The sequence below is a fragment of the Lissotriton helveticus genome, chromosome 10 (genome assembly GCF_964261635.1).
Source record: "Lissotriton helveticus chromosome 10, aLisHel1.1, whole genome shotgun sequence".
Taxonomy (NCBI): domain Eukaryota; kingdom Metazoa; phylum Chordata; class Amphibia; order Caudata; family Salamandridae; genus Lissotriton; species Lissotriton helveticus.
Genome location: NC_136071.1, coordinates 778,187,793 through 778,213,045, shown reverse-complemented (window position 1 = coordinate 778,213,045; position 25,253 = coordinate 778,187,793). Strand labels below are relative to the sequence as shown.

General features: G+C 47.6%; 1 protein-coding gene across 2 annotated transcripts in view; it reads right to left on the bottom strand.

The window, feature by feature from the left end:
- The window catches only part of LOC144784513 (integrin beta-1-like), a 423,772-nt gene that overhangs the window by 243,184 nt on the left and 155,335 nt on the right, over nucleotides 1–25,253 (bottom strand). For both annotated transcript variants that reach the window (XM_078663338.1, XM_078663337.1), the window contains exons 5-6: nucleotides 16,837–17,007; nucleotides 555–793 (exon numbers count right to left, since the gene is read on the bottom strand). In XM_078663338.1, the coding sequence (XP_078519464.1) occupies nucleotides 555–793; nucleotides 16,837–17,007 (410 nt within the window). The remainder of the gene's footprint in view (nucleotides 1–554; nucleotides 794–16,836; nucleotides 17,008–25,253) is intronic.

Here is a 25,253-nt window from a genome sequence, read left to right as displayed (position 1 = left end):
TTGCAGTGAGTTTAGAATAAAAGGTCACTCTTGATTTAGAACCAAACCCAGAGTGCAACAGGGAAACCAAATTAATATCACTACCTTGGATTAATATCAAAGTCTCAATATCCAAGAAGCATTTAAGCAGAGAAAACTTATTCAAAATTAAATATGCATCAAAGATTGGAATAAAGTCCAATATACAGGTAATCACATTACACCACATGGAGCTTTTTTCTTCTAGTTTAAGTGACTTCAAATGACCCTTCTTCGTGCCTGAGTCTACAAATGGTGTGGCCTTTGGATTCAAAGCATGCTACAGTTACCCAGCACAATCTAGATCTAGTTTGAGGGGAAGGAAACAGGTTGACAAATGTGCAAAACTAATAAAACATCTCTGGTGAGCTGCTGTTTAAAGAGATGTTTTTTAGAATTGCTTAGACCAGTCAAAGAAACCCATCTTAACATACTCAAAGAAACCAACCAATACAATTTAGGTAGTGCTAATGCAGATGAATTGTCATTCAGTAACGTCTGACCATAAAATATTCAAAAGAGGAAATGTTACTTACACCACAAACAGCAACCTGCATTATGGCATCAAATCCACCTTCAGGAGAATCCAGATTGCCAGAAATGTGCTGTTTTCCTACAAGCTCATTGAACAGACTGCCATCGCTCGTAAGATTGAGCACATTTTTATAGCTAAAGGGGCTAGTGCAGTTTTGGTCACCAGTGCAAGGGTTTATAAGCTTAGCAGGGGTCGTACTGATGTAAGGCATCACGGTTTTCTCCACAAAAGAACCAAAACCTAAAAATGAAAAGACAAAAGAGGAGAATTTACAACACTGGGAACATAGTCGGAAAAGATCTGATATATTCATCAAGGCTGCAAACTTGTAGCCCACTAGCTCTCAAATAAGTTTCTAAAAGCCTTATGTTTGAATGAGTCAGCTTTTACTTAAGACACAATTGATTAGATAAACATGTGAGCAAATTATACTATTTCCTTTCGAGATATTTCAGTGAGTATGTCAACATCAACCATAACATTATATTGCACATCAAAAAAGAATTACAAACTAGGCAAAATCATGCATTAAAATGAGTGGTTCATTTGTAGGGTGTGAGAAAGTGGCTCTATGTATACTGGACAATAATGAAGTACAGTGTGTATAGAGTCCACAAACCCCAAAGGTATAAAAGAGGTTAAAGTCAGGACTGACCTTACTCTCAAAAGTGGTAGCTTGGTCGAGCAGTAAGGCAGTACCAGAGGGCAGTGCAAAGCATTTGTTGTGCACACTCCGTCAGCAAAGGATTTCACACACTCAAAGAGTGAACTCCAGGCCAATGGTTTTTATACCCAAAGATATAGTTGTTTTATTTTTAGAACCAACAGGCATAAAAATATACTTTGCTAGATATGAGAACTCTCATGTAATTACTTTGCAAGGAAGCAATAAAGTTGGTGAACACAATAGGTACATGAGTTGCTGAAGGCAACTGAAGTCTAGACACACTTTAGCATTGAGCTCAATGGATCATTACCATAAAAGTGCAGTTGATTACAGTACAGATTACTTTAGTAGTTCCAGGACTAGATTCAGTCCTGTGGTCTAAACTGAAACCAGATTAGCAAAAACGTTAAAGTTACTGTGGCGAATTTTCATGAATATAAAGCTGTTTTAAAAGTTCACACTTAAAAACTTTTCAATGGCAATCTGCCAATGTTATTTAATGGGAGAAAATTCAGGTTGCAGATAAAGTATGATCGCGTTACTTTTGTAATCCAGTACTTGGATTCTAGGGCCAGCACTGGGGTCTGAGCTTAAAATAGGTAGGTAATTGCGTTTCAGTATTTCGTATGATTTTTAAAGAATATTTCAAGTTTTCAAAAGTAGGCACTTAGAAGAAATTTCATAGAAAAGCATACAATGGGTTCCTATGGAGAAAATACAGATTAATAGTAAACCCGGTAAGGATTACTTTTGAAGTTCAGTACTGGGCTGCAAGGTACAGTACTGGCTTCTCGCCTGCTTGCAGGTGAGTACTTCGGAATTTGGTTGATTTTATATGAATATTTGCAGTTTTCAAAACTTCATACAAAATTTTCGATTCAAAATGGGTCAATGTTATCCAATGGCAGGTAAGTGAGTTACCGGTTTCCAGGTGAGTACTTGGCTGGTGAAGTTAAGGTTCCGAGTATAGGCTCTGAGGTCCCCCAGGGTCAGGTAAGTACAGTCGGTTCCGCCTCAGCAGCGTAGGGTGCAGAGGTAGGGAGGCCCAATGATATCCAATGAGGGAAAGGGGGGCCTCCAGTTGGTGGCTGCTGGCTAGCAGGCCACGCGGCTGTGGGAGCTGGGCTCCTGGTCACTTGCTCAGGGGGAGGGGAAGTAGGATAGGACTACGGTGGCACAGCCAGTGGCACTCGGGCGGTTGTGTGCAGGGTGCTTTTGAGCCGTTGGGCGCTCAATGTTATCCAATGGGAAAGGTCAGAAAGGAACAAAGGTTGCAGGTTCAGGGATGGAGACTCTCCAGGGGCGACCAGCACTTCGAGAGGTAAGTTGGGATCTTGGAGCACAGGTAGGTACCCCAAAGGGAGGCACAGGGGGCTGTAGGGCGCAGGAGTGTCTTTGGGTGTCGGAAAAGCTTACCCTTGGCTGGTCGCGGTTGGGGGGGCCCTGGTTCTGAGTCTGCAGGCATCGGCTGGTTCGTCAAGGAGGGTCTTTGGGCACTGGACTTAGGGTCCAAGTCGCCGGGGGGACGTCCTCGTGGTCTTGGTTCGGTTGGGCCCGGCCCGGGCTCGGCGGGTGCAGATTGGGCAGGGCTCCCCATCTCAGTCTTTTGGACTCCAAGTGCGGCTGCTGCCCTGTGCAAGCCTCAAGAGACTGAGAGACTGCACATTCACATCACAGACTGACTCAGTGAGCCTGCTTCATCTGCCCCTGCCAAGACAGGATGATGTGCACTTCTCCTTAGGTGGGCAGAGTATAGCAGAGCTGCTGGGTTGTTCAGCTATTCTGCTCTGCATGTTCCCATTGCGGGTGGTCTCTGATTGAAGAGCGGCCACTCGCGCATTTTTAACCTCCCTTTGTGTTGTCTGATTTTATTTAGCTGACATTACTTTTTTCCTTATTCTTACCTGTCCCCATTGCTTGCACGATAAAAGTTTAAACCCACCGCTGTTGGGCGGACCTTTTTCCTGCTTCATTTCCCGGTGTGGATTCACCGGTGGCGGCCATCTTGGGGCGGTCGGGGCTCACAGCGCGTTCTAGTCGTCAAAAGGACGCTAGAAGCCTTTAAAGGAGGGAAAATTAGGCGTCCTGGTAATTTCAGCTATTCTGCTCTGCATGTTCGCATTGCGGGTGGTCTCTGATTGAAGAGCGGCCACTCGCGCATTTTTAACCTCCCTTTGTGTTGTCGGATTTTATTTAGCTGACATTACTTTTTTCCTTATTCTTACCTGTCCCCATTGCTTGCACGATAAAAGTTTAAACCCACCGCTGTTGGGCGGACCTTTTTCCTGCTTCATTTCCCGGTGTGGATTCACCGGTGGCGGCCATCTTGGGGCGGTCGGGGCTCACAGCGCGTTCTAGTCGTCAAAAGGACGCTAGAAGCCTTTAAATGGAGGTCACGCTGACGCGCAGCGGACACGCGCAGCGGGAACGCCGGACTAACGCCGGAGTTACGCCAGAGTTCAGCCCGTCTGCGCCCGTCCGCGCTGAGGACGGGCTGGACTCTGGACCATCGTTCCTTCAATTTAAGGTACCTCTTTACTATTCTATATCAGAACTATTAGCCCTCAAGCCTGATATTTTACCTTGTACCCACAAATTTTCTCCTGATGGTATTCGGCATTCCTCTTGTTGTCATACGTGTGACTCTGCTGTTCTACCCCCTATGCTCCCCTTATTAGCACATAGGAGCAGTTTCAGCTCCTCTGAGAGTCCAATAGTAAAGAATGGATTTTTGATCAATGCTAGATCCATCATTAAGAACAATATCGCCTTCCATGAGTTTGTGACAGATAGGAAACCGGAGTGGATGTTTGTTACTGAAACTTGGGCTTCTGAGTCCTCTGGTCACGATCTTTTAATGGCCATCCCTGAAGGGTACAATCTGTTTCGATATGACAGACTCAGACGAAGAGGAGGTGGATTGGCCATTCTTTGCAGTACTTCTTTGCAATGTACGATTAAACCTCTGACTTCAGTCTCGGACTCTTTTGAGGCCCTACATTTTCCAATATTATGTGCCCCTTCGGTCTCCTTCTCTGGAATCCTCTTATATAGACCCCCTGGTTCCAGAGCATCGTTTACCGAGGATCTTCTTAGAATCCTTGAACCATATTTCGGTAACCCTCGCCTGGCCATTCTTGGAGATTTTAATTTCCATTTGGATAATTTGGAGGACCATGATTCCACCCGGTTGGTGGATGCGCTGGCGGCCTGTGATTGTATCCAACTTGTAAAGACTCCTACACATCGGGCGGGCCATATTCTGGACGGAGTCTTTACTAATGATGACAGACTATCTGTAGACACTCCGGTGTCCTTAGTATGGTCTGATCATCTTGCCATTCCTCTTCAGATGACTTATTCTCTGGAAGGAAAGTCTGATCCTTGCACCTTCACTAGAGGCCCAAAGAGGAGCTTTAAAAACTTCACGAGTGATGCAGTTGCACCATTTATAAATAATGACAGCTATTCTGCCTCAGGGGATGTGGATGGAGGAGCCGAACTATTCTCTGATTCGATCGCCAGGGCGGTGGACGAACTAGCTCCATTATCCTATAGATACTCTGCGCGCCGTAAACCTACTGCTCCTTGGTATACGGAATCTCTCAGACTTCTACGACAGGGATGCAGAAGACAAGAGAGGAAATGGAGGAAAAACTGGGATCCACAGGATAGGGAACTACATAAGAAATTGCTAGTTGACTAAGTCTTCGGTCATTAAAGAAAAACAGCTATATTTTACCAATCTCACTACTTCCCTTACCTCCTCTAGTGAGATATTTAAGATCGTGGACTCACTTTGTACCCTTCAGGTGCCGGATCCAGTAGTGGGCTCACAGGAGCTTTGCGACGACATATCAGAGTTCTTCTATAAGAAGATTGATGATATCTATACGGCTTTGGAAACGCAAAGAAATAATATGGATGATTCCTCTTCTCAAATCCTGAAGAGTTTGGAAGCCTGGTCTAGTGACCATGTTAACACCCTAACGGACTTTCCGCCCCTTACTTTGGATAAACTTGATAATCTTCTTGATAGGATCAAATCCTCATCCCCTCTGGACCCATGTCCTCTGAAAATCCTGAAGGATTGCAGAGCCACTTTGTTGCCACCTTTGCTAGAGGTGATGAATGGATCTATCACCCAAGGCATCTTCCCTTTATTGTGGAAGAGGGCGATAGTTAAGCCATTACTCAAGAAGCCCACGCTGGACCCGGAACAGCTGAAAAACTTTAGACCTATTTCGCTGTTACCCGCTCCCGCAAAAATACTTGAGTCTCACCTTAATTGTCATCTTTCTACTTTTCTTGACTCATCTGGGTATCTTGATGGATCCCAACATGGCTTTCGCAAAGTCCATAGTACGGAGTCTGCGCTGACCATGGTGGTAAACAACATCCGTATGAAGGTAGATGCCGGACACACTACGGTATTGGTCCTTCTGGACCTTACCGCAGCATTTGATACCCTGTCTCCTTCCATTTTAACATCCCGGTTGAGGGAGGCAGGGATCTCAGGGGTGGCTCTTAACCTTCTGCACTCTTTTTTACAACATAGAGAGCAGAGAGTCAAGCTCGGCGAATTTCTATCCCCTGTCAAATCCTTGCAATGTGGGGTGCCCCAAGGGTCGGCCCTGAGTCCGACCCTATTTAACATTTATGTTGCACCCCTTGCGAGGCTAGTAAAATCTCAGGGGATGGAAGTGGTGTCATACGCCGATGACACTCAAATTATGGTGTCATTAGCCCACTCAGTATCTACATCCGCCGCCAACTTCAGAATCTGTATGCAGACAGTATCTGACTGGATGCTTCAGAATTCTCTGAAGTTGAACGGCGATAAAACTGAGATCCTGGTCTTTGGCAAGGACCAGGATATCTGGTCTGCGGAGTGGTGGCCGTCTGCGCTGGGAACCTGTCCTTCTCCCTCCCAGTCAGCCAGAAATCTCGGCGTTATCTTTGACACCTCGCTGTCTATGACCCTACAGGTTAATCGCACGGTCGCTACCTGCTGGGGAGTCATAAAAATACTCAGGAGAATTCTTCATTATCTCTCTCTCCCAGCACGGAAGCAGATAGTAGTGGCATTGGTGGGCTCCAGGTTGGATTACTGCAATGCACTCTATGCAGATGCCAACAAGGGGCTCACCCAGCGGCTACAAATTGTACAAAATGCTGCGGCCCGTTTTGTCCTAGCACTTCCCAATACTTCTTCTGCCACTATGGCCAGAAAGACTCTTCACTGGCTTCCTATTCAACTGAGGATTTCTTTTAAAATTCTTTGCTTAGCTTATAGAGCTCTGTCAGAAAGATCTACGCACGCTTTAAGCGCCTTGCTTACTCCCTACCAGCCGGGGAGAGCGCTTAGATCTGCTGAGTTGAACCTGTTGGTCGTCCCTCGAGCCAAAAGAGCACGATGGGGAGATAGGGCATTCTCAATTGTTGCACCAAAGCTGTGGAACTCTCCCCCCCAAGATATTAAGACACAGTCCTCTCTCTCCTCTTTTAAAAAGGCGCTTAAAACCTGGTATTTCGTCAAGGCCTACCCGCAATAGTTGTATAGCTGTATAGTGGTATTTTTAACAGCTGTTACTATTTGGTTATGCGCCTTGACGCCCATTGGGCTTAGTTGCGCCATAGAAATTGCCTTTAATAATAATAATAATAATAATAATAATAATAATAACAAGATAGTCGGAGCCCGGGGTCGTGCTTCAGCTCGTCTCCCCCACCTGAGGGGTGGGGTTGGCACAGGCTGGCAACTCCCCCTTTCCGGACGTAGTTTTTCTCGCCAGTCTTCCCGCCAGAGAGGGGGTTAGAACTGGTGGGGGAGCCAGTTGCTGGGTACAGCAAATGGTCTGGAGAAGCTCACAGAGGCGGCATGCCTTTGAAGCTTGCCCCTGCACATCCTGAGGGAGGAGACCTAGCACCTCGCCCAGGATGTGCATTGTTGCAGGTCCAGGAGAGCGGGGGGCTCTCCACCCAAGGGTCCAGCAACATGTCTGCTGTGTGGCAGCCTCTGCAGCTACTCAGCCCAGACGTGGATTGTAGGTTAGGATTTCAGAGGGCATCTCTAAGATGCCCTCTGGTGCATTTTACATTAAATCCCACACTTTGGTACCAAACTAGTCAGTCTTCAGTGTAGCCATTATGGTGCTGTGGAGTTTGTAATGACAACCTCCCAATCCATATACTCTTAATGGCATCACTGCACATACGGTGCCCAGGAATGGCCCTGGGTACTGTAGGGGCACAGGGCTCATGCACCTGTGCCCACACCTCTGGCATAGGGCACCCAGCTAGAGGGGTGACTGAAGTATGCCAGGGCAGTGGGTTCTGTGGGCATGGCACACAGGGATGTGTGCCATGTTGACTCTTGGTTTAGTTCTGTACTTAGGCACTCAGCTTGCAAAGGCAGCATGAGGGTGCCAGGGTACAGGGCCCCTTAGGGTGGCACAATAAGTGCTGCAGCCCTCAGGGGTCTTCTCTGGTACCCATGCCCTGGGTACCTAGGGTACCATTTACTAGGGGCTGACAGGTGGCCAGAGAGGCCAACTGGGTTTTTAGTTTCAGCACAGTTTTAGGGATGAACACAGGCCCTGGGTACCTGGTTGGCAGGAACCCAGTGCACACTCAGTCAAAGCACATCAGCAGTTCAGAAAAAAGTGGGGGCATCCCAAGGCAAGAAAGATGGCACTTTCTCACATAGGGGGTTTTCAGTTTGCTTTGTAAACACCACAGGATACCCAAACTTCGGTTGTAGCAACATCTAGTATAAGGTTTGGTAACTTTCACTGAGTTAAGTGTGCTTTATCTCCAACCCGAATTATCCAACTATTATTGCATTCAAACAATTGTGCAAAGTATCTTCATTACCAAACATTTACTAAAGCAGATACCAACTCCTAATCATTCAACAGCTGTACGAATTATGCTTCACTGTATAGTTCTATGCAATATGCTTTAAAAAGGTTTTCAGATTGTTTCACATCCTAAAATTCTACACAAACTTACTTCTGAAAAATGTGCTTTACCAGGGTTGGAATGGAAAGGGTGCACATCAAAAAGCCAAGGCACAGGGTCTCTCAATGGAAAGATTTTAACTCAAGGAGAAACAATCCTTCTGCACTTTACTGCCATTCACAATTCAGCAGATTGACCACACTAAAGTATGGGTGGCGGAAAGGAATAGGTCCGGAAATCTGTAATTTGCAGAGTTCTATACATATCATTTGACACAAGTTAGCAATTCACACATTTAGAATGGATTCAGCTTTTTCCTTACGGTTTAGAGAGTGTTTGTTATGACGGTATCAATAGCATGTATAATGAGCAGCAAAATATATTTTAAATAAAGCTAATTAAGTATACCAAATTGGGGTGCACAAAAATTGAAACAAAGCAGACCGGTTCAAAGGCAACAAAACAATGAATGAAACCCTATCAAACATCCCGAAAAAAAGCTTATGATGATCAATAGGATCCTCTTGGCAGTGAAAAATGACCTCACTAAACCCAAACTATTAAGTGGTTGCTCTAATGAAGCTGGAAAGCTACAAAAGAATTACTAAATAATTTGAGTCTCCCTGCCTCTATTACTCTATGCCTAAGATCAATAGACTATTTCATGACGGAGTTACATTATTATTTTACATATTTTCTTCCTCATTTACATACTAACAGAAATACTTAGCAATGAAGAAAATTATCTTATCAGCACCCATTTCCTTTATCAGAATAATATTAACAAAAATAATCTGGAATGGATGATCAATTAGCGGTACAAAAGGGGGTGGTGATAGATGGAGCATCTGAATCAATCAAACACTCACACCCAGTCAAAAGATCTGGGTTTAATCCATCACCGTTCTTTAGCCCACTCTGCAACCCCAGTTCAGACATGGCTATATGCAAACCAGTCTGACCCTGTGCCCCATGGGAACAGTCCAGCCCGAACTGCCAAGCCATGTCTTCCCTGGACCGGAAACAAGCTTCCGAGGACCGGTTTCTGGCATTCCAGCCATCTTCAGCCCGGCTTGCTTGAATCCAGTGGCAAAGTGAGCAAGGGACTCACGTCTGAGCATACCCTGCCACACTTGTGGCGGCCAAAAGCGGTACAAAAGGGGGTGGTGATGGATGGAGCATCTGAATCAATCAAACACTCCCACCCAGTCAAAAGATCTGGGTTTAATCCATCACCGTTCTTTAGCCCACTCTGCCACCCCAGTTCAGACATGGCTATATGCAAATCAGTCTGACCCTGTGCCTCATGGGAACAGTCCAGCCCGAACTGCCAAGCCATGTCTTCCCTGGACCGGAACGAATAGTTTTCTTACCTGTCGGTGTAGTTTTGCAGCTTGAAGATCTTTCTGGATTCACTATGCTGTGCATTATTCCGCGGTCTTGTGGTTGGGTCCGGATTCGTAGTCTTTTCTTTGTTTTTTTTTTTTTTTTTCTTTGCCCAGGTGGGCGTCGGCGTCACACCCCCTTTGGGTGTATTTCCGGTGACCGAGGACCGGTTTCTGGCATTCCAGCCGTCTTCAGCCCGGCTTGCTTGAATCTAGTGGCAAAGTGAGCAAGGGACTCACGTCTGAGCATACCCTGCCACTCTTGTGGTGGCCAAAAGCGGTACAAACGGGGGTGGTGATGGATGGAGCATCTGAATCAAACACTCACACCCAGTCAATTAGTACAATAAAAAATGCTCCAGTGTTCAACGAAACTAAGTATGCATGTAAGATCGGCATTACAAAATGACGCGTGAAGAAGCAGCTACCAGAAAGCAAGAACACTACAGGGAGTAAAAAGGTATCCTGTTGATGCCACTTGGGTACCGTCTTAATTGGAAACAGAATAGTGAGCTTACACTGCAGGCTGAACTAAGATAGGGTGTAATATGATACAATATGCGCAAATACAACAAATGCTCACTGTTCTGCATTTTAAACCGCTCTTGGACATTCAAAACATCCGCTACCATGGACCTGTTACAGGAGTCCTCTGATTTTTTCATTCGAGCCTTTATTCGCTCTCTAATTGGTTGCTTGCCACTTCCATTTTACCGATGAAGGATACCTGAATCCATCAGTTTTTCGAAATAAAGGAGCTAAAACTTCACTACTAAATTAGACTCGTTGACGCAGACAGGTTAAAAACTTTTCCTGGCTATGGTTTATTAGTGCAACTTCATTTTACAATACTAGGTTTATTGAATGGAGTTTGGCCTGCTGTGAAGGAAATCTAGGTTTCATATTCTCTGAATTAATTCATAACTGTGCATTCAGTAAATCAATCCAGGAGGTAATATTGTGTTGTCACTACATACTCCCTCAAGGAATACAAGAAGCCCCTAAGCTTTTCACTTGATCGATGAATGTGTTCACCAATACAGTCTAGCCACATTTCCAATTTATTGGACTAGAGTGGTTCTAGCCTACAATTTCTGAGCTCAGTGAGATTACAAAACATTCAGAAAGGTTAAGAGAGCATTCTGCATAATTTAATTGTGAGAAAATGCCTTGTTTTGCATTGTTAGTGCCCACTTTTTGCCTTGTTTTGATGTGGTTTCGATTGTAGAGCACAGTGTCCCTGACAACCAGGTCCCCTATGCCAGTGCTTCTTCCCTAAAAAGAAATACCCAGTTGGTACTTCTACCCTCTCGAAGTCCTTCGTAAATAATACCGTGGGTACCTATGGCCTGGGATCCTCACTGGGACCAAGCCACGCCCTTGCATGCCCCTATGAAGGAGAAAACAACATGGTCGACATGGCACCCTACCTGGGTGCCATGCAAGCCAGCACTGCCTGAAGGCATAGGTAAGTCACCCCTCAATCATCCCTAATGCAGGGTGCACTACACCACAGTGAGGTGAGGGAATATCTACATGAGCAGACATGCCCCTACAATACTGGGGCCCATTCCTTAATATTGGCAGTGAAACCAAAGAGTGCACGGGTTGGAAACTCGACAACTAGATCCACAGCACCATGATGACTTAATAGAAAACAGGAGTGTTTGATACCAAACTACTCCTTTCAAGAAACCCACACTGATGCCAGTGTGGAATTTATTGTATCATGTATCCATAGAGCCCCCTGAAAACGTACCAACCTGGTGTGGTCTCCGACTGGCTGTTGGCAGCCAGCCACCACCATGTTTCTGGACCCCTGGGTATTGAGAGCTCCTGACCTCTGGGTCCAAAAACAATGCACGTCCTGGGCAGAGGGGTCACACCTCCTCCACCAGGATGTGCCAGTGCTTCAAGAGGGAAGCTCCAAAGGCCTGCCGCCTTTGTAATGCGACCCCTAGCCTCTGCTGCTAGCAGTAGATGGTAGCCCCTGTTTTATACCCCCACTTTGGGCAGGAAAACATAGGAAAATAGAAGAAGGTTTGCCCACCGCAGCCAACTCCACCCATAAGGTGGGGAGGCAAGGTGAAGAATGTCTTTTAGTCCTGCCATCTTGAGGATTGGGAGATCCCTCCAATCAGGGCTAGATCTATGCTCCCCTGCCACAGGAGGGTGGAATAACAGAGGGTGTAGTAACCCCTGGTAGGATGCCCATTGGCACCTCCTGCTACTCCCTTAAAACATCCCTAACGAATAGTTTCTTACCTGTCGGTGTAGTTTTGCAGCTTGAAGATCTTTCTGGATTCACTATGCTGTGCATATTCCGCAATCTGGTGGATGGGTCTGGAATCGTAGTCTTTTTTCTCTCTTTTTTTTTTGTCGTAGCCCAGGTGGGCGTCGACGTCCCACCATTTGGTGTACCTTCGGTGACGTCGGCGTGCTTCCGGATTTTTATTTTTTTGTCTTTGTAGTAAATCCATGGCTATGATTGTTAATCGTTTTTAACGTAATTCTTTTCACGGATCTTTTCACGTATCTTGTAAGCTACAACTTGCTTTCTTTTCTACGTGTTTCCACCTTCTTCTCCAGCCTCGTCTTTCTGGCGGAGGCGGGTGGGTTCGCTAGTGAATCCAGAAAGATCTTCAAGCTGCAAAACTACACCGACAGGTAAGAAACTATTCGTTTTGCAGCGTGAATCTTTCTGGATTCACTATGCTGTGCATAGATTTTGTAGCGGTTTTCGTTACTTTTGTGGCGGTTGGGTGGAAGATGAGCGTTGGTTGTTGAATATATGTTGAAGCACCTTTTGTCCTACTTGTGCTCCTTTGTTCATTTGTACATCCACGCAATAGTGCTTAGTGAACGTGTGCACTGAAGCCCATGTTGCCGCCAGGCATATGTCCTAAATTGGTGTGTTGACCAGAAAGGCAATTGTTGCTCCTTTCTTCCTGGTAGAGTGGGCCTGTGCCCCTCCTGTTAGCTCCTGGCCAGCTTGTTTGTGGCAGAATTGTATTGTCTGTGCGATCCATCGAGCTATGGTGTTTTTAGTCACTGGTTTGCCCATGTAACTGTTTGCAAAGGATACGAAGAACTGTTTTGTTTCCCTGTGTTCCTTTATCCTTTCAATGTAGTGCATCACAGCCCTTCTTGCGTCTAGGGTGTGGAGCGACCTCTCAGCGTTTGTAGTGGGGTTTTGGAAGAAGCTAGGAATCTGAATACTCTGATTCATATGGAACCTTGACACCACCTTTGGCATGAAGTGTGGGTCTGTTCTCATCACGACCCGGTCACTGTGTATCTGGATGTAGGGTTTCTGCAATGTGAGTGCCTGCAGTTCGCTCACCCTTCGTAGCGAGGTGATTGCTACCAGAAAGGCCGTCTTCATCGTTAGCATTTGCAGTGATGCTTTGTGGATGGGTTCGAAAGGTGCTTTCATGAGCTCCGTCAGTACCACATTTAGGTTCCTGGCGGGTGGCGGCATTCTCTTTGGTGGCGCTATTCTTTTAGCCCCTTCTAGGAATCTTTTTACGACTTGGGATGTAAAGAAGCTTGTGTATGCCACGATCGCTGCCAGGTGCACCCTCAGCGAGGATGAGCTTAGTTTAGCATTAATTAGGTGCGTGAGGTACCTTAGCACCGTGGATTCCCAGGTCAGTTTCCTATGGAGTTTTTTCTTGCAACACCATTGAGTGAATCTTTTCCATTTCTCCCCATAGCACTTGCGTGTGCTGGGCCTTCTTGCCTCTCGCAGCACCCGCAGGGTGCTCTCTGGTAGTTTTAGGTGTGCAAACTCAATTTTTCTGCCAGTTAGATCCATCCTCCTGCTTTACTTGTCAGGTGGAGGTCCAGATGTTGGGACGTTTGCCCTTTTTCTGGCCGTTGCAGCGATTATTGAATCTGCTGTGACGGATCCCTTGATGTAAGCTGGGTCCTGGGAGGAGAATTTGTATTTCTTCTCCGTCCTCTGCGTTACTGATCTGCATCTAGCCGGGTCCTTGAAGGCTTCCTTCCCCTGGTCTGTGATACTCTTGAGCATGAGCAAGAACTGGCTTCTTGTCTGTATGGGGAGCAATGTCTCCAGCAGGAAATCTGCTTTTGGCTTCTCCTCTCCCAGCTTAACTCCATAAGCTGCTGCCGCCTTCCTGACCACCTCATTGTATGCCCCAATGTCATCCGGTGGCGAAGGCCTCGAGGGGTATGTTTCCACAGCCTCTTCCGGGTTTTCGGCCTCGATGTCCTGCCATTCCTGGTCTTGGGCCGTCGAAGAACCTGAGCCGTAGCTTGACTGCTGCTCCCCGTAGTCCCCTTCTGTGTAGTAGAGGTCTTCTTCCTCTTCGTGCTCCGAGGGATCCGGAGTTTTCGGCGGCTCTTCCACGTCGAACTCCTCGAGCTCCTGTACCTCAGCGACGGCCGGTGCCAGCTTCAAGGGGATCCTGTAACTTCTCATGTTTTCATCGAAGTCCTTGTTTCTCTGAAGGATGTTCTCCATTTCGGCCTCGAGCCTTCTTTTCTTTCTCTGCGGCCTGCTCGTCGTCGAGCGTTTCGGCTGCTCTTTTCGGCGGCGTCGTTGACGTCGAAAATTTCTTCGGCTCCTTTTCCTTCGAAGTCGAAGGCCCTTTTTCGGGGGCTTGTTTCGATGACCTTTGCTTTTCGCTGGTCTTCGGCCTCCGGGAGTCCTTCTCGAAGGATCCGCCGGGCTCTTTTTCGGAGGATGCAGCTTCGGTCGTCGAAGTTTTCGGCGCCGGTGCTCCTTTCGAGGCTCTGGGCTCTGACTTTCGAGAGTCTGCCTCTGGCTTTCGAGACCCTGTCAGGGTTTTCGGGGTCGTAGACTCTCCTACCTTGTCAGGCGTTCTCTTATCGGTCTCTGCGACCGTGAAGTCATCTGGACCTTCGGCGAGGTCGGTGGAGAGGCCCAGTTCATAAAGCGTCGGGGCCTGGCCCTTGCCCTGCATCGTGTGGTGAGCTGTCCTCTGTCTCTCTCGAACTCGGAGTGTCTTCGGCTTGAAGACTGAGCAGGCTTTGCAGTCTCTGCTCTTGTGGTCGATTGGCAGGCAGAGGTTGCAGACCGGGTGCTGGTCCTTCTGCGCGAACTTGTGGTGGCAGTTTTTGCAGAATTTAAAGGGTGTCTTGAACATCCCTGCGCTCAGGGAGCCCCCTGTGTGCGCATTCCTCCAAGGACGTCAAAGATCTCGAAGTTCTTTCCTTTCTTAGTCGTCTCTTCTCTGATGGTCCTCTTCTCCAGATCTTCTCAGGTCTTTACCGTTGAAGATTTGCTGTATTTCCTCCTTTTCTCCTCCAAAACTTCTGGAGCTTCACGCGGCGATCCAGACCCAACGGCGGGAAAAAGAATCTGAAGATGGCGCCCAAGGGTGGTAGCTTCCGCCGGAGGCACGCCGACGTCACCAATGGTACACCATATGGTGGGACGTAGACGCCCACCTGGGCTACGTCAAAAAAAAAAAAGAGAAAAGAAGACTGATTCCGGAATATGCACAGCATAGGGACTCCAGAAAGATTCACGCTGCAAAAATGTAGTATTTAAGTGGCTTCACCAGACTTGAAAACTAGGTCGGCAACGACTTACTTAGACAGAAGACATCCCTGTACAAGAAACCTAAAGACGACTGCCTTGGCCCCAGTCCTACCAGCCGGTCTCCAGCTTCGACATACCTGCGACCTGTCTTGCAGCCAGTGACCTCTGAAACCCCTGGTTTCAACAAAGACTCCAATCTCCGGTGGACAGCGCAACTGTCCAGAAGAAACCAAAAATAAAGACTCCGGATCCAGGCAGATCCGCGACTCGTGCCCACTATGAATCAGACACCTACAACCAGAGTCTGAGTGGCTCAACTACCCAGTGAAGTCTCCCCGGCGACAAAGACTCCGAATCCAGCGTTGGCCGACCTCTCCTAATCCCCCACGACGACGATTGCAGAGTGCATCTGAAGGTTCCTATCCCCCCTCCCCCGGCCTGGTAAGGAGATTTGACGTCTAAAGACAGCAGCACTGGCACCCGCTGTGCTTGTGAGCTCGACCAGCGCTGCCTTGTGACACCCCCCCGCAACCCCCAACACCTCAAATTACCTGTGCTGTCACTGCTCTTCTACATGGACCCTCCGGTACAACGCCTGCAGCCTGTTTCCAAAAAGAAAAAAACTCCATAGGATTGTATATGGCTCTCAATGTGGCGTTTGCGCCCTGCACCCAGCTGCCCCTGTGCTGGTGTATGTTTAGTGCTGCCTTGTGACACCCCCTTGCTGGACCCAGCACCTAAAGCTTGGCCCCTGCAACCATTCCACTTACCTGCAAGCAGTGTGGTTCCAAGGACCCCTGGTCTCCATTGAAACGCATTGCACCGAATTCCGATTTGGACCTGTGCACCCGGCCGCCCCTGTGCCGCTGGTGGTGAAGTTTTGGTACTCATTTGATCCTTGCTGACCTTTGGTCCCAAAAATGGAACTGTAAGTTGCATGCTTACCAGTGTGACGCATTGTTTTTCTCTATAGGATAATATTGAACTATTCACAATTGCACAGTCGACTTTTGAAAGTGTTACATTTTTTTCTAAAAAACGTACCCACCTTATTGCAAAGATCTTGGTCTTAAAATAAAACTCAAACAAAGCTTATGTTTATAAAATTGGTGTGGATCTACTTTTTGAGTCGTGTGCCCCTTATTGGTTAATGTTGTGTATAACAAATGTCTTACACTCCTCTGGGTTAGGCCCAAGGCTGCTCGCCCATACTACCTTTGCTCCCGAAGACTGGAACTGTAAGTTGTGTACTTACCCGATACATCGCAAAACTGTTTTCCCGGTAGGATAACATCTAACTGTACTAAAAATATTTTAAGTGTCGATTTTTCAAAGTGAAATGTTCTTTTATTTAAAACGTACTTCCATTATTACGAAGATTTTGGTCTTAAAATAAAGTGCAACCAAGGTATATTTTTCTACAATTGGTCTGGATCTACTTCTTGAGACGCGTGTCCATTATTGATCACTGTTGTGCTATAAATGTCTTACTCGTGTTAGGCCTAAGGCTGCTCGACCGCACTACCACTAATAGAGCACTTTGGGTTTTACATTGAAGAGCCCTGTACACTTTTGGGGAATCCCTGGACTCTGAGCACAGTATTACCACATTGTAGCAATATCATATACAGAGCCACATTCCTACTTTAACCATGAACAACATTACAAATCCTAGACAGTGTGAAGCATAGACAACAATTTGCTAACAACCAAAACTGTCTGCATCAACACTCACCAATTCTAAAATCTGAGGTAATTTTCTTCATTTCACTCATAAGAGCAGTTCCAAGACTTTTCACGTTCTCCAAATCATCCTTCATGGAAAAAGACAAGTCCATCAGGTAATACAGATCAATTGGGTAGTCTTCAGCTCTCTTGAATTTTAAAGTAAATGTCTGTGGTTCTCCTAGTTAAGGAAAGAAAAAATGATTAATCAAACAAAGGAAACAAAATACTGAAATGCCTTTACTTTTAAGGACAGGCCACAGCAACGCATCTTAAAAAAAAAAAAATAATAAACAAAAAATACTCCGCTCAACACTTAATGCCTAAAGCATAGAACAAACTCCTTAAAAAAAATAGACATATCAAGATACTAGATATATACACATAAACACACTTAATTGCTTGCACGTGTTTTAAACACCAACGGTCAAATCAATACTGCTCTAAAATTTGGTTAAAACGTGCATGGTAGCAGTGGTCAAAATATTCAGGATAATTTTGCAACAGGCGAAAGCTACTTTTCTTTCTTACATGCGCAACAGATTAATGCGCAACAGATTAATGCGCAACAGATTAAGGGTTGTATCGCAGGAGGAGAAAAAAGGCCAACAAGGATGCATTTAGGCACACTTTGAGGGACAGTGGAATCCATTTACCTTAACGTATTTACATTAATGAAGGAAAACGCTACTTACCAGTATGCATCTGTTCTTGGCATGTATAGTTGCAGAGTTACACACTGTGCATAGATCGCCACTTAGTGTTGGGCCCAGATGTTTGTAGTTGTTTTTGTCCTGAAAAGTCTTTGGAAGTCACGAGATAGGGGGCTCCTCCTTTGGATTACACTGCGCATGGGCATCGGCTCCACCCGTAGATTGTTTTTCGCCAGCAGGGAAATAATGGAGATTTGTAAGAAACAGGAAGGATGCTCATGTAAGCTGTATCTGATTAAGATACTACTGGAGCAGATAAAGGTAGCCGGGGAGGCGGGTGGGCGTGTGTAACTCTGCAGCTCTACATGCCAAGAACAGATGCATACTGGTAAGGAATATGCTACTTACCAGTATGCATCTGTTCTTGGCATGTAGGGCTGCTGACATTTATATCTATGCATAGATCGCCGCTTAGTGTTGGGTCCGGATGATTGCACATTGTTGTCCTGGAAGAGTTTTCGAAGTATCACGAGATAGGTGGCTCCTCCCCTGGACTACAGTGCGCATGGGCATCCCCTCCATGCTCAGATTGTTTTTCGCCATTGTGGCAGAGATGGAGTATGATACAGTAAGTGATGACCATGCTTGAGAATAAAACTGAGTGCTACAGCTGCGACAGGCACCGGGGAGGAGGGTGGGCGATATAAATATCAGCAGCCCTACATGCCAAGAACAGATGCATACTGGTAAGTAGCATATTCCGTTCGAGACATGTGGGCTGCTGAATTTATATCTATGCATAGAATAAATAGTAGTACCCTCCTTAGCGGCGGTTGCCCGAGCCAGCTGCACCAGTCTGAAAAAGAGTTTTTAGAACAGCTTGACCTACAGCAGCTTGCTGTTTTGAGTGTACATCCACACAGTAGTGTTTGGTGAATGTGTGGATGGTGGTCCATGTGGCTACTCTACATATGTCCTCTAGAGGAATGTTACCCAGGAAAGCCATGGATGCCCCTAACTTGCGTGTGGAATGCGCTCGTGGGGGGAACTGTTAATGTGCGTTTTGCCTTTTGAAACAGATTTGTATGCACTTAACAATCCATCTGGCTATACCTGACTTTGAAATTGGGTTGCCCTTGTGTTGTGGAGAGAAGGCAACAAACAGTTGTTTAGTTTTCCTGAAGTCTTTAGTCCTGTCTATGTAATACAGGAGAGCCCTTTTAACATCTACTGTGTGTAGTGCTCTGTCTGCCACTGAATCAGGATTTGGGAAAAATACTGGTAGTTCAATAGTTTGGTTAATGTGGAACTGTGACACCACCTTGGGCATAAATTTAGGGTTGGTACGCAGCACGACCCTATTAGCATGAATTTGAATGAAAGGCTCTTGAATAGTGAGGGCTTGCAGCTCACTAACCCGTCTGAGCGACGTGATTGCCACCAGAAAAGCAACTTTCCATGTGAGAAATTGAATCTCACAAGAGTGAAGAGGTTCAAATGGTGGACCCATGAGCCTGGTGAGGACTATGTTGAGGTTCCAGACAGGCGAAGGCGGGTGTCTCGGAGGAATGACTCTTTTGAGTCCCTCCATAAAAGCTTTATTGGCCGGCACTTTGAAAAGGGAGAGGTGCTGTCTATTTTGAAGATAAGCGGCCATTGCAGCTAAATGTATCCTGATGGAACTATACGCAAGATTGCATCTGTATAGGTGCAGCAAGTAACATATGATGTTTTGCGTGGAAGCATCCAGTGGATTAATGCCATTATTGGAACAATAGATGACAAAACGCTTCCATTTTGCTGCATAGCATGCCCTGGTGGTAGGTCTTCTAGCCTCTTTGATGATGTCCATACAGTCAGGGGGCAGGTTTAGGTAGCCAAACTCTATGACCTCAGGAGCCAGATTGCAAGGCTTAACTGTTGCAGATCTGGGTGCTGGATGTCTCCATGGCTCTGAGTGAGGAGCCTGGGTGTGAGTTTTAGTCGCTGGTGAGGCACCACTGAAAGTTCCAGGAACGTGGTGTACCAGGCTTGCCTTGCCCACGTTGGAGCAACTAGGATGAGTGTCATGGAGTGCTGCCTCAGTTTGCGAGCCATTAGCGGTATGAGTGGTGCTGGAGGAAAAGTGTACGCAAATCTGTTTGACCAGTTCACCCATATCGCATTGCCATGAGACTGCGGGTGTGGGAACCTGGCGGCGAAGGTGTGGCATTTTGCGTTTTCTGGCGTGGCGAAGAGGTCTATCTCTGGATAACCCCATTGCTGGAAATATGGTTGGAGCACCGAGGGATGTATCTCCCACTCGTGCATCTGATGGCCGTGCCTGCTGAGCAGGTCCACCATTTGGTTGTCCCTGCCTGGGAGGTGTTCCGCCATGAGGAACATGTTCCTCTGAATGGCCCACTTCCACATGCTCTGTGCTAGGTGTGATAATTGTGGGGAGTGTGTCCCCCCCTGCTTTTGAATGTAATACATTGCAGTCATGTTGTCCGTCCGAATAAGCACAACTTTGTTGCAGAGATGCAACTTGAATGCCTTTATCGCCATGAAGATTGCCATAAATTCTAGGAGGTTGATGTGCAACCATTTCTGCTGTGTGGTCCACAGTCCCTGCACAGTATAATGGAGGACATGAGATCCCCAGCCCTGGAGAGATGCGTCCGCTGTTAGCACCACCTGTGGTAGAGGCTCCTGGAACGGTCGTCCCTTGCAAAGGTTTTGTGTGTTCCACCAATGCAGAGTTGTATGCACAACCGGTCACCAACACTAGGTCCTTCAGCTGTCAGTGAGCCTGGTTCCACTGGCGTGCTAAGCATTCCTGAAGCGGACGCATGTGTAGCCTCGCGTGAGGGATTATAAAGATGCAGGAGGCCATCATGCCTATCAGTTGCATGAACACTTGCGCTTGGAGTGAGTGTTGTGGCCTGAATTTTCGAATCAGTGCCTGCATGCTGTTGACTCTCGCTGAGTTTGGTTGCGCTGTGGCAGTGAGAGTGTTTATTTCCGTGCCTAAGTACTGTTGTACAGGGGCGGGTTGAAGATGAGACTTTGGGTAATTGAGTGAAAATCCAAGACTGTGTAGGAGGTGAATTGTGCGGTACATGTGGCTGGCACACTGCTGGACCGATTTTGCTTGGACCAGCCAGTCGTCTAGATACGGATAGACATGGATGTGTTGTCTCCGAAGATGCGCGGCCACTGTCGCTAAGCATTTGGTAAACACCCTGGGGTCAGTAGTGACCCTGAAAGGCAGGACCTTCAACTGGTAATGCTGGTTGTTGATGGTGAACCTGAGATACTTCCTGTGACTGGGGTGCATGGGAATGTGGAAGTAGGCATCCTTCAGATCTAGGGTTGCTAGAAAATCTCCCGGACTGAGCAGTGGCAGAACTTGCTGTAAAGTGATCATGCGAAAGTGTTCTGACAGGATGTATTGGTTTAAGGGTCTGAGGTCCAGAATGGGCCGCAGAGACCTGTCTTTTTTGGGGATTAGGAAGCACAGTGAATACACCCCTGTACCCTGCTGGTCTAAAGGCACGAGTTCTATGGCCCCTTTTTGCAGCATGGAGATGACTTCTTGCTGCAATAAGTGCATGTGCTCTGCGGACATAGGACGGTGCCTTGGGGGTATGTTGGGTGGAGTGGACGTTAACTCTAGACAATAGCCATGACGTATAAGTTGTCTCACCCACTGTAGGAGAGTAGGGTCTGCAATCCTATGATCACCCAGATTTTTGCTTTTTGCTGCACTGGTTTACGACTTTCCCTGGCTGTGGGCCTGCTAATCAGACCCACAGCCTAGCTGTTCTCTCTATCCAAATTGTACTCAGGTACTGAATTGGCACTGGGCCCTCTCCAAGTCCCTGTACCCAGGGCTGAGGTGTACTCAGAAGTCTCCCAGGGGCTGAAGCATGTATTATGCCACCCCTGGGCTGACTAACTAAACTGACACAACTGGCTGCACGACAGCTGGGGCAAGGTGGTGTACTCACCCTTTGCTTTAGATATAGTATACCTATATCTAACCCTAAAATGGACACACAGATCTCCTATCAGTCACTCCTATGGCAGGCCTTAACAATCCTGAAGGCAGAGTGCTTGGAATCGTGTGAGATGGTGCTCTGGCATGAGCTGAGCCTGTCTGCGGCTTTCGGGATCCATCCCTTAGCCGTTTCCATGATATCGCATACCATATACTCTTAAGTGCATTATAATCCTCGCGGTTATATGCCAACTCTGGTATCGCTTTATCAAAACATGTCGAGTAAGGTGTCATACGAATTGGAATACTAACCCCTCGCCAATTCTGGCGACGGGGTTAGCATTCCACCCTTCTAGAGGGACACGACATGTATGTAACCCCTAACCCCGGTTAAAGTCAGACAGAGCCTTAGCATCCCCAAAATGGATGCTGCCACCGAGACACAAGTCTGCCCTCCTGCTGCTGGGAGTCCTCCCAGAGCAGGAGATAAGGACAAAGGGTTTCCTGCCAGGGGCGGTGCCAGCACCGTCCCAGACAGGATTTTGTGTATTGTAGGTAGGCAGGGCTTCAGAGGAAGGTGACTGCACGTGGCACCCCGGTGCTCACTGTGCATAGGCTGGCTTGAACCAGTTCCAGGGACACTCCAGACCCTGTGCTGGGGAAAAGCCCGCCAAGGAAGTGGGTGTAACCACCCCCCTCCTGGTCCCACCCCTAGGGCAGGACTTAGTCGCGTGCCAGCCCCCTTTTCCCAGATAAAGGTAGGAGCAGGCCCCCTTCCAAATTAGATCATCTTTGAATCCTGAAACTACTTTCCACGAAAGGAACTCAAGACTTCTTCCTAAGATTTCTCCCTTGTGACTAAGGAGTAGTCACCCTGCATCCGCAGGCACCATCTAAAGAACACTGCGGTCTGCTGCAAGTCCTTCCTCCGGAATCCGACTGCCCAGCTCGACGAGAACCGGCTTCCCTGGCACCTCTGACCTCTACAGCCCAGCTGAGAACCGTGGGTGCGACGAGACCTCGAGGGACCGGCCATCTGCAAGACTGCACGACTTCTGCACAGCAAGCCCGCCGAGTAATTTCCTGGTGAGTGCTTTGGGGTCCGAGAAGCCCCGACCCTGAGCAGCTCCAGCACCGAAGATCAGCCCCCCAGCATCTCCACGATCGGCGTGGGGCCCTTCTGCTTTTTGCTGCTCACCGCGTTGTTTGGCTACTAGCCCGCTGGCTTGTGGCCTTCTGAACGACGCCCGACGACATCACTGCTGCTGGTCTGGTTGCTCCAGACCGGCCCTTGCTCCCTTCCCGAAGAGGAGCACCCCGGACCCTCCTGGTCCACTCAAGACGCCATTTTGAGTCCATCGCGTGGGCTTGAATTAGCCAAGGCTTGTTGCCCGATCCTGGGTAACTTCGACGCCAACAGCTTCATCCATCGTGGGACAGCTCGCCTCTCCATCCTGGTCGCCGACAACGCCTCCTGGTCCGTGAGATCTGCAGAGCCAGCGTCGCCCACTCACCTAGTCGAGGTGACTGCCATCCGGTGCCCTCCTGGTGCCCACTGACTACTGGCTAGTAGTCACGAACTTGGTCCCCTCTGCTTTCAGGTGTCATCCATCTTCCAGATCCAGGCTTGGATCAACTCGAACTATCTTCACTGGTCGCCTGCCAGCATCTTTCTTCCAGGCTCCTGGTCCGGCAACGAGGATTCCTGACGTCTTTTGAGACCTATGCAGCTGCAGCCCCTGGGCTAGGTAACTTCGGCATTTCGGTGCCCCAGCATAGCCTCACTATCCAAGGGTCAGGATCCACTGTCGTTTTCTCCCTACCAGGTCGGGTTCGCCCGTGAACACTAACTTTAGCGTTACTAGCTTCCATAGACTTTGTCCCGCATCCCACGTGAGAGTGCACACTCTGCACCCGAGTCCCCTAGGTCTCCTAGAAGTAATCTAACGATTCTATAGTCAAGTCCTAGCGATTCCAAAGCCTATTAGTACTGTACTTACCTGCTAGTAATTTCGCATTCCACTTTTTGAGTATATGGTTTGTCGTGCCCCTCGGGCATTTGTGTATAACGTGCTAACTTAAGTATTTTCGTAAGAGTTTTGTTGTGTGCCTAGCACCCTGTCCTCATAAAGAGTACAGGGTTGTTGTGATTCTAATAAATACACTGTTTATTTTCATAACACTTGTGTGGTGTCCTTTCACTGGGTGTTCAAGGGATAATGTGATGGTAAATCAGCTGGCTTAACACGCCCTCTAGAGTCTTAGCCTTAGACTGCTCGTATCCATGCTACTAGGATAGCTGGTCTATGAGGTTGACTTACAACCAATCATCAATAAGGGTTGTTTGGACTGATATATAGTGATCACTAGAATAGTGAACACTGCACATCAGGCCACCTTCTCACACCCACCTGTCTGTGGTAATGCTTTCCCAGACTGGCAGGAACTGCTGAAGTCTCCCCCCGACTGGTGTGGTATGGTCGGGGGCAGTGACAAGACGTCACTTTTTGTTAGTGGCGGAGGATCTGGTATTATTATTTCCACGTCCTCTGCCTTTGGTGCTGTTCCCACGGTATCCACCCCTATTGTTCTTGTTATAGGTGGATTGTGTGGCTCCTCTGGTGTATTGGGCTTGATGCGATGCCTGGCCTCTAGAAGCTCCCCTGTTACCGGAGCGACGAAAGGAAATGCCTCTGAATTGTTGAGACTGCAGAGCACCCATGGATTTTGCAGTGTCAGTGTCCTTTTCAATCTTTTCTAGAGTGGTGTCTACCTCAGGACCAAACAGGAAGTCAGGGTTAACTGGCTGATTAAGTAGAGTGGTTTGGATTTCCGACTTGAAACCAGAGATGCGGAGCCAGGCATGCCGCCTAAGCATCACGCTAGTGTTTATGGCCCAAGCTGCAGTATCAGCTGCATCCAACGCACACTTAATGGAATTGACGCGTTGGAGATCAACTTCCCTTCTTGTATAAGCATTTCTGCTCCCTCCTTATAAGCATCTGGCAGGTGTTGCAGTAGCTGCTCTAACGTGTCATAATGGGCCCGGTCATATCTTGCTAACAGGGCTTGTGTGTTGGAGATCCTCCAAATATTAGCTGCTTGAGCCGCTACACGTTTCCCAGGGAGCCTCAAAGATCTTGGACTCTTTGTCCGGAGAAGGAGCATCACCAGTTGTTTGAGAGTTCCCTCTTTTGCGAGCATTAGCCACCACTAAGGAGTCCAAGGGGAGTTGGCCCTAGATATACGTAGGGTCCACTGGCGCAGGCCGGTACTTCCTTTCAATTCTGGGGTTCACCACCCTCGCTTTAGTGGGCTCTTTGACAATGTCGCTGGCATGTTTGAGCACACCCTTGAGCATAGGCAGAGTCTTTACAGATCTTTCTGACATCGAGAACGTATCAAAAAGAAAGTCTTCCTCCACAGGGTCAGCGTGCATGTCGACATCGTGGTTAAGGGCTGCCCTTTCAATGAGTGCGTTAAACGCAGCAGTGTCTTCAGTAGGCGAAGTTTTGACTGCATATGACTGAGTTTCAGGGGTGGTGTGTGGTTCATAAGGGTCAACAGTGTCAGCCCATGGCTGGGACTCATCCTGATCTGTGTCAATGGGATAGTTAAACTGCTCCTCATTGTCCCCTTCCTCCACATCCTCAGTGACTGGTGTGGGTGAGTAGGTATAGTCTTGCCCATACGGGTGTATGGGTTCAAAAAGGATAGGAGATGTAGTAGAGTCTCTCTTTCTTTAGTGGTATCTTGTAAGGCTCCATAGGTGTTTCAGGCCTGATTTTCCGT